This window comes from Macrotis lagotis, chromosome 5 (assembly GCF_037893015.1).
Source record: "Macrotis lagotis isolate mMagLag1 chromosome 5, bilby.v1.9.chrom.fasta, whole genome shotgun sequence".
NCBI classification, from domain to species: Eukaryota; Metazoa; Chordata; class Mammalia; order Peramelemorphia; family Peramelidae; genus Macrotis; species Macrotis lagotis.
In genome coordinates, this window is record NC_133662.1 from 39,835,618 (window position 1) to 39,845,976 (window position 10,359).

The 10,359-nt window shown below is 35.7% G+C and overlaps 1 protein-coding gene across 1 annotated transcript in view; it reads right to left on the reverse strand.

Annotated features, from left to right (window-relative positions):
- Positions 1-4,288, reverse strand: part of HMGCLL1 (3-hydroxy-3-methylglutaryl-CoA lyase like 1) — a 254,110-nt gene extending 249,822 nt beyond the window's left edge. The window contains exon 1 of the mRNA XM_074237239.1: positions 4,003-4,288. Within this exon, the coding sequence (XP_074093340.1) occupies positions 4,003-4,110 (108 nt within the window). The 5' untranslated portion in view covers positions 4,111-4,288. The remainder of the gene's footprint in view (positions 1-4,002) is intronic.
- Between the last annotated feature and the right edge of the window lie 6,071 nt (positions 4,289-10,359).

The window sequence follows — 10,359 nt, forward strand, 5'->3', positions numbered from 1 at the left end:
TTTTTCATGGAACTCTCTTATTTTCTCTTCATTTCCTACTCCTGGCTTCTCTCCCTCTCTGCCTTCAAGTCCTCTTTAAAATTTAATCTTTTAAAGGAAGTCTTTCCCCATTTCCCTCAATTGCTTGGTCCTTCCTTCTGTTCATTATTTCCAGTTTATCTGGGCATTGTTTGTACAAAACTGCATGCTTTTCATTTCCCTTGTTAGATTGTTAGATCTTTGAGAGCAGGAAATATTTTTTTGTTTTTCTTTGTATTTCCAGTTATTAACATATTGCTGACATATAGTAGGCACCTAATAAGTGTTATCTTCTTAAAGATTGACTGGATTGAATCATTGAAGTTATTTTGCAATATATCAGTTTTAATGAGTTTTAACCAGTTTTAATACATGTGTTTGTTTTCAGTCTAGTGTGGTAATCTGAAACCCCCTGAAGAGACTGAAGTAAAACATGAATTTTATAGAGAAAATTATGCATATAATGGTCCAAAATATTGAGTTGTTCTTTGTGATGTTATTGTACATGCAACACAATGAGATACAGATGTTTTATGATATATATGAATATTCATATAGCAATAGTCAAACTTGGATTCATCCTTTGCCTCATATTCTATTAACTAAGTGACAATCCGCAAATAATATATGGTTTTGTTACTCAGTTTCTTCTTTCTAAAGTAGGAGAGAGGAAAACATTTGGTACTTAATTCACTGTGTTGTTAAAGGATCAAATGGAAGAATATATCCAAAACATTTTTATAACAAAATAGTAGTAATTGTAACAACAGCAACAACAGTAGCAATAGTAATTGAGGTAGCAGTGATAATTATAAAATAACATAACTGCTGAGATGACCAAAATATTTATTGATTGGTCAAGATATTGTCTTTCAAGTTGATGAATCTATTTGGCAAATAAACTTAATAATAGGAAGCTACTCAGACCCATTGAAGAAGAATATAGGAAATAGGATCATTTTAATAGAAAACGTCCTTATTGTTTGAAGCTTTCGCTGCCATCTTTTTCTTATTTTTTTCTTTTTAAATTCAGCATTCCTACATATGATGACAAGATCAATTTGTAGATAAAGATATGGAAATGTTAGTAATCCTTTATACAACTGTCTGCAATAAAAACACAGATTCCCTGTAGAGATATCACTTCTCTCATTATTTTTCAATTTTCTTTCCTCCAAAGAGGCTCAAAAGGATTTCTTATTCTTAATAGAATAAGGAATGAATTGTAAAGCAGTTCAAAGAATTGAAATAATAATAAAATAATATTAATAAAAACAACAATAATATTAGCTACTATTTACATATGACAGGCATTATACTGAATTTTTTACAATCACTATTTCATTTTATCCTTACAACCTAATTAGATAGGTACTATTATTATCCCAATTTTACAAATAAGGAAACTGAGGAATAGTTAAAGTTTAAGAGTCACACTTCTAAAATTTGAACTCAGGTCTTCCTGAATCAAGCATTTTATCTACTTTACCATGGAGTTGACTAGTTTAAATGCCAACTCTGCTGTTTATAACTGCGTGACCTTGGATAAGCCATTTAACTTCTTTGGGTCTCATTTTTTCATAAAAAATAAATAGAAGACAGGAGTTGTCTAGACTTCTAAATCATGGATAAGTTCCCTTGCCAGCTTCAATTCTTATGATCCTAATGTGAATCCTGTGGTTCTGATCCACACTTCACCTTATTTCATGACTCATCACTTCTGCTAAGATTGCTAGGGAAGATCTCCTGGGAGAGGCAGAAAGTATCAATAATTGCTCGTTCATAAACCTGTCACCCCTGGCAATGGTCTAGAGATCTGAAAAAGTATCAAGAAGGAACAATGCAAAAGTCAATCCAAATCCCAGAAGGATAAGATCCTAAGTTAACAACACACCTCCAACCATAACAAAAAAGTGCCAAAAAAAAGTGTGGGAAAAGGAGATTGGTTTTTGCTTTTGTTTTGTTTTGTTTGTACTTTGCCTTTCTCGTTGTTAATTTTTCATCTGTAAATTGAAGGGACTGGATTAAATGACTTCTAAAGTACCTTTCAATTCTAAAATCTTGGTCCTATAACCACTCCCACTTTCCCTCTCAAACCCTAGCTTTTAGATGAGGATGTTTGAAAATTGTTGTGAATATAACTAGCCTGTTATGCACTGAATAGTAGCATAAAATGTAATCCAAAACGTTTAAAATCTAAATGAAAAGCTTCTTGGTGTATACATTTTTTTTTTTTTTAGTTTTTGCAAGGCAATGGGGTTAAGTGGCTTGCCCAAAGCCACACAGCTAGGTAATTATTAAATGTCTGAGGATGGATTTGAACTCAGGTACTCCTGACTCCAGGGCTGGTGCTCTATCCACTGTGCAACCTAGCCACCCCAGTGTATACAATTTTTGACAAATTATGCTATAAGGTTTAGTATGTAGGAAATCAATGAGCAAATGATGAAACCCTTTCTCTTAATAGAGAGGTAGTAGACAGGGAGTGGAAAATATTGTATACACAGTTATTGTTAAACAACAAAAAATTTCATTCAATTGTGTAGCATGGGGACAATCAAGATATGACTATGTATGAAAAACCAAGCAGGGGTTCTTAGTCAGAGGGCCTGGATAGATTTTTAGGGAGTCCATGAATTTGGATGGGAAAAAATGAATCCATATTTTCACCAAGTGCTCAATTGAAATTTAGCATTTCTTTCAAATTTATGAGTTAATAAGTTTCAAAAAATTTCCAGAGGTCTAAGACATACACAAAGCATACATATGGTTAAAATTTCTTGTTTTAAAATCAGCTTAAAAAACTTCACTTAATACTATTTCTTAGCAAATCTTTCACTTCTCATAGGCAACTGAAAACTAAGCTTGTTCTCAGGATGCTTGATTTATTGCATCATCTTAACTAGTGGAGTCAAAAGTAGTAATTTGTCAATACTATCCTTATTAAAAAAGGGTTATAAAATGAAAATAAAAATAGACTAATTGTCCAGATGTAGTTTACATATCTGTGTGACTGTTACTATCAAACAATATTCATTGAAAGTTAATAAGATCAATAACATTTTTCTTAAATCAAGTTAATATTTTATTTCATATTATTTCTTTGTACCATGAGAATAAAAAAAGCCGTGGTCTCCTGGTATTCCTAACCCACTTACATTTTTACTTGAAAATTGACCAGTCATGTTCTTTCATTTCCCTATCATTTCAGCTTGCTTTATTAGGAGAAAAGATTCCATATTTTTTCTCCTTTAAGTACAAGTCCTAGTGTGGGGAATTTTTGTGTGTATGCAACTTAAAAAGTTAAGACTTTTTAAAAATAATATTTGACATGAGTGGCAGTCATCTGACTATTATACTCCATTGAGTTGACAGGATTTACAGTTGTCAAATCCTGAGTTACATTCCTATTGTCAACTGACTCTTTATGGACACAAAGTAAAGATTCTGCCCACGCACGAATTATTATCAAGCTATACAATTTGGCTTTAGCATGTCTCCATAATCATTACATTTTCCTTCATTTCTTTTTCTACCTTAATAAAGATGACTATTTACTTGCCCACGGGATTGGGATGAAAGCAATGTCTTGTATTACACAAAGGGCAGGTCATTGCATAACATGCTCCTGCTGTGACATAACAAAGAACGAGAACAACATGGATAATTAGGTAGGCGGATTTTCCCAAGAGGAACTTTTTTCTTTTTCTTTTTTCGAAAGGAAGGAAGCAATAAGGTTCACCTGTGACTAATGATGGAGAGTGAGGAAAACAGGGGGGAGGCAAGTCAGGGTGGGGCCTGCAATGACAGCGACCTCTACACCAGCAGCAAAGGCCAAAAGAGACCAGAATTAGGAGAATGGAGGAATGGGTGGAGGCGGCAGTGCCTGGAAGAAGGCAGCTGGGGGGTGGGGGGACTGGGGGGGAGGGGGAGGGCGAGTGATGCATCCCTCAGTGGAATAGGGGGAGGGCCGCACGCTAGTACCTGCGCGGGCTCGAGTGCCCCAGCCACTGAGTCCCCGACTCCGAGATGTTCCCGGAGAAGATGCTGGTAGCTCAGACAGTGCTTCACGGCGGAAGGCATGTTCCCCATGACTGTGCCGCTGCCTTCGTGGGCTGCCTGAGGTCGCAGCTGTAGTGGAGCCAGTAGAGCCGGCTTGGGTTGGCTCCGGGGTCCCCTCCGCCACAGCCCGAGCCTCGGGTATTCAGCGAGCCTCAGTGAAGAAGCATCCACGGAGCACTGCCCCTTCCTCCTTCTAGGCCACCTGCTTTCTCCACTGAGCATGCCCAGAGTTATCAGCGAGGCAGGTTTCCCTGTCACCTGCAAGGTTCATCTTTGTGGAAAACAGAGGAAAATTCACTTCAGTTCAATATCAATGTAATGAGACTCAGACTTCCCACGAGCCGTGAGATGTAGAAAGTTTCATAGTTAAGAACACCAAAATTCATGTCACTCTGACCTGAGTGGAGAGTATGACCTTAGACAAAGCTTTGATTTCTAATTGCCCTCAGGAAACTGCATAAGAATATAAATTGCAGAACAGTTTCCAATTTGCTTTGGAACCCACAGTGACACCCTTGAAACACAATTCTGGAACCCTGAACAAAGGAAAAAGTGTTAGTCATTCGAGGGTACAGTGGCTAGAGACCTGAACTAGACAGAGTATGTGAGGGAAGAAAGAAAAAGGGGAAACAGGAATCTTAATTGAAATCTTGCCCTCAGATGCTTAGTTAAGCCCTGGATTAGTCATAAACTTGTTGACTCAGTTTTCTCCTCTGTAAAATGGGAAAATGCTATTACCTATCTCACAGAGTTTCTGTGAAGAATATATATATATATATATATATATATATATATATATACATATATATGTGTGCATACATAAATATATATATATATATTATATATATATTTATTTATTTTCTTTTTAGGTTTTTTTGCAAGGCAAATGAGGTTAAGTGGCTTGTCCAAGGCCACACAGCTAGGTAATTATTAAGTGTGTGAGGCTGGATTTGAACTCAGGTACTCCTGACTCCAGGGCTGGTGCTCTATCCACTGCACCACCTAGCTGCCCCACTTCTATGAAGAATAAATAAAAAATAGAAAGCTCACACGTGAACTGTATCTATATGTATACCTATATTTAATATATTTCCATATAATTTATTTCATTTGTATTTCTATGCATTTTCATTTATGAATTTTTAAAAGATCATTCTTCTGAAAAGGGGTCCATATGATTGACCAGTCTGCCAAAGGAGTTCATGACTCATAAAAATTTAGGAAGCCAGAATTAGAAGATATGGAATGAATGAGAATACTCAATCTTTATAAGGAATAACAATTGTAAAGCATTTGATTATTGAAGAGGAGATCAGAGAATGATTTCAGAAGTAATCATTAGACACATTCAAATTTATGAATGTGTAACAGTGCTCATGCAGATGATATACTTGTCATGAGAACACAAAGCTAAGAACTGAAGATTTATTTACACACACACACACACACACACACACACACACACACACACACACACACACACAGACACATGCTTTCCTCCAGAAGGAATTTTGACAGGTACAGGGGTCTATAGTTACTAGGACCCAGAAAGTCCCATCAAGTATTCTTAAGTGCTTGATGGATACTTAAAGAAGAGAATGCTTATTTTTAGTTTGGAGAGAGTCAGAGTCAGAGACCCTTGCCATAATTGGGGGGAGTCCTTTAGGTTGGAGGGGAGGCAGAGATCTTCCCCATATGAGGCACAAAAATGATGAATTATGGGAGTAATTCTCTGTGATGTCTCAATAATAATGACTCACACCACCTCTAAAGAATAAAGCAAACAGGGTTAAGTGACTTGTCCAAGGTCACATATCCATAAAGTGTCTGAGGCCAGATTTGAAATCAAGATGATGAGTCTTCTTGACTTCAAGTTCAGTATTCCATATTCTATCCCCTGTCAGCTAGCAGATTATCTATCTATCTATCTATCTATCTATCTATCTATCTATCTATCTATCTATCTATCATTTATTATCTATAGATATGTGTGTATATATCTATATTTATGTATATGCACAGATATATAAACATATATATGTTTATATATATATATATATATATATGTTTGTGTGGTTTACCTTGTTAACTTGCAAAGCTACAAGCCATGACTAAAGTAGATGTAAAGAAAAGTAGCATATCATTTTTGTTCTCAGAAAAATGCAACCTCTGTGGCTGAAATGCAGCAAAATATGAATCAGTTCTCTATCTCTCTTGCTAATTTTGACCTCACAGCACCATGGAATGGATGAAGAAAAGGAATATGTGTAATCCTGTCTGAGGAAAATTGTTCCTTGGTATATAGACTGAATAAAGGGAGAACATACTATATAATTAGCCCCTAGTTAGGGATATGTGATCAATTGACCTGCTGATCCAGTGTCCCTTATAGCTTCTGCTTCTAAATGACCTTTCCCTATCCCCTCAGCTGCACAATCTATTGTGCAGTTGTGTACAAAGTAATCTCTGATTGCATTTTAGTTTTATACTATTTTCATTCATTGCCTGTTGCAGTAGAAATAAACTTTAGCTTAATTTCTTCAATGTCTTCCTGAGCATAAATAGAATTGAATTTCTAAGTGGCACCAATTTACATCATACAATAAAATGTTACTCTGTCCTAGGTCCTAAATTTCTTCAAAATATCATCCACTCCCAACTCTTATCTATATTAGGATCTCCAAGAAATATAAGAAACATTACTTCCGTTAAAAACAAATCACTTCTTAACTTCCCTCCTTTCTTTCCAAAAGTAAGCACACAAATATCTCCAGGGTGATTTAGAGGACCCTGCAATTTAAAAAAGACTGAAGAAATCATTAGGTAGTTTTCCATAGAGCAGGAACATCTCAAGCACTTCCATTATCCCTCCATATAACAAACAATTTCACAGATCTTCAGAATAGAAGGAAGTTCAGAAACCTAATCTTGCACACATACAAAATAATATTAATCTGCTTGGCAACAGTGTCAACAATTGATCATCTAGAGTCCCTTTAAAGAATTCCAATAATGGGTAAACTATCATCCAATATATCCTATTTCACTGAGTCAGCTCTAATGACCAAAAATTTATTTTACTTAGATTAAGTGAAAATGTGGCTTACTATAACTTTCACCCTTTGTTCCTTGTTCTACTTTTTGACATTAAACAAAACAAATATGATATTTATTTCAAGTTAGAAATATTCAAAAGTTTGAAGACAACTGTCACGTCTTGTCTCTACTCCCCAAATCCCATTGCTCCACGTCTTCTTTACAATAAATATCTCCATTGTGCCAGAAATCAAATACTTTATTAACTTTCTAGCTTGTTAGTGTTCTCCATGAAAGAAACAGTGTCCAGAACTGAACTCAGTATTTCAAAAGAACCCCGATTATATCTTACTGTTTGATAGGCATTCTACTTCCTAATCTAATTACATGATTATTTATTATGTGCCTTAGATGGGATTTGAGCTCAGGTCTTTCTGATTCCAGAACAAATGCTCCATCAATTGCACTACCATCTACCTGAGTGTGCTGACTGCTTTTATTTTATATGATTTTATATTTTATCAGTTATACTTCCTATATAATAATCTAAATTGATTTACTCATCAATTTACAGTAATTAATTCTGATGTGGTTTTAAAATGCAAGAGATCATAGACTATATGGTATGTGTTTTGAAAGGGATTAAAGACCCAAAATACTCTAATAAATAGTATGCCCTTTATTACTCCAAGCACATAGCAGGAGCTTAAGAAATGCTGGCTGAGTGCCCCCCCCCCTCCAAAGTTACTACTGGTACAAGGGGCAAAATAAGGGATGATCAATCAGTCAATAAAAATTTACCAAGTTCCCACTATATATATATATATATATATATATATATACATATATATATATGTATATATATATACATATATATATATATAAAATACAATTATCCTTTTTCTTAGTACTACTAAGAAAAAGGATAATTGTATCATGGGGTATCCTTTAGGCACAAGAACACTAATAATAAAAGTTATCATTTATAAATTTTATATTGAAGTATGTAAAATAGTGATATATGTGTGTGTGTGTGTGTGTGTGTATGTGTGTGTGTGTGTGTGTGTGACTTTATTTGATACTTACATCAACCCTTTATAATTCTTAATATACACAGGATGAAACTAAGTCTGAGAGAGGTTATGACTTATTCACAGGGTCATATGTCTGATAAATATCCTATGCAGGATTTGAATTAAGCTTCTGAATTTCATGATGCTACTCAATCTCCTTTACTAAAGAGGAAGAAAAATTGCTTTGAAACCCATATGATTGTAGGGCATAAGTCAAATCATGTAATTATTCGGCACTCAGAAACTTAAAATTCTAATGTAGGATGTGGCTTGTGATTATTATTCAATTAATCATTGACTTAAAAATATTTATAAAAATCTAAAATTCTGTATTCCTTCTTCAGAAGGAAGTAGCTGCTTTCTCCTTTTACTACAATGCAGCATCAGTAACCAAGATGGAAGCATTGCATAAAAATTTAGATCTTTACTTTTCTTCTAGTAATTGATTTTAAAGGTGAGCTCAGCACTTGAAAATTTTTTAAAAAAAGGAAAGAAATACAACAGCAATCCAAAACTGAATACCTTTATTTATCTCAAGAGTAGGCTTGTGGATGATTTATTTATTTTTATGTATTTATTTATTTATTCTTATTTTGTACATATAATGTTTTTTATACATTAATAAAATATTCTTGTTTAAGAGTAAACATAATATCCCCCCAAAAAATAATATAGACCTGCATGTGTGCTAAAGTAAAGGGGAGAGAAAAAATTAAAATTAAAACTAAAAACTAAAAAATAATAATAGTAATAATTTTAGGTATGGCCAGGTGGAACAGCAGACAGAGCACCAGCCCTGGAGCCAAGAGCATCCAACCCAAATCTGGCTCCATACACCCAACGATTACCCAACTGTGTGACCCCGTGCAAGCCACCCCAATCCCATTGCCCTGCACCCCCCCCCAAAAAAAAGATCCAAAATAAAATAAAATAGTAATAATAATAGTATGGGCGGCCGGGTGGCGGATAGAGCACTGGCTCTTGAGCCAGGAGCACACGGGTCCAAATATGGCCTCAGACACCCAACAATCACTCAGCTATGCGACCCCAGGCAGGCCACCCAGCCCTATTTACCCTGCGACCTTCCCAAAAAGAATAATAATAATAATAATAATAATAATAATAATAATAATAAATGTGCTTCATTCTGTGTTCCAATACCACCAGCTCTGTTGCAGATGGATCACATTCTTTATAAGTCCATCACAAAATTTACTTCCATATTTTTCCACCACTGCCATTGCTAATCCTAACTTCCTCCATTTGTACTTCTCCAGTACCATGTACTATATTTTCTCTCTCCTTTCACTCCATCTATGCTGTAGGGTAGCTGAGTGGCGCAGCAGACAGAATTATGTCCCTGGGGCTAAGAGGCCCTGAGCCCACATACCACCCCTTAGGCCCAGCATCCACCAGGCCCTGTGGTCCCAGACAGGCCATCCAATCCCAGACACTTGCAAGAAGTAAAAAAGAAAATGTGTTATATCTGACCACCCTCCCCCCATGGTCCATCCACTCCTCCATCACTCATATGCCCCCCTTCTTCCTGTCCCCCTTCTCTCCTTCTTACTCCAGATGTCTATATTCCATTGAGTATATTTGCTCTTTCCTCTCCTAGCCACCTCTGATGAGAGCAAAGATTCCCTCATTCCCCCTTGCCTTCCCCCTTCCATATCATTGCAATAGCTCACTGTAATAAAGAAAAATCTTATTATATGAAATATCTTAGCCTATTCTTCATCTCCTTTTTCTTTCTCCCATTACATTTACCTTTTTATCTCCATTTTTACACCACATTATAGCTTCAAACTCAGCTCTCTCCTGTGCTTCATCTATAAAGGCTCCTCCTACCAGCTATATTAAATGAGAAGGTTCATATGAATATTATCAGTATCATTTTTCTGTACAGGAATACATGTAGTCCATCATCATTAAGTCCCTCATATTTTCCCCATCTTCCTCCACTCTCTATGCTTCACCTGAGTCCTGTATTTGAAGGTCAAACCTTCTGTTCAGCTCTAGCCATTCAAGCACAAGCAGGAACATTTGAAATTCCCCTGGTTCTTTGAAAGTCCATCTTTTTCCCTGGAAGAGGATGTTCAGTTTTGCTGGATAGTTGATTCTCAGTTGCATTCTAAGCTATTTTGCCTTCCAGAATATTATATTCCAA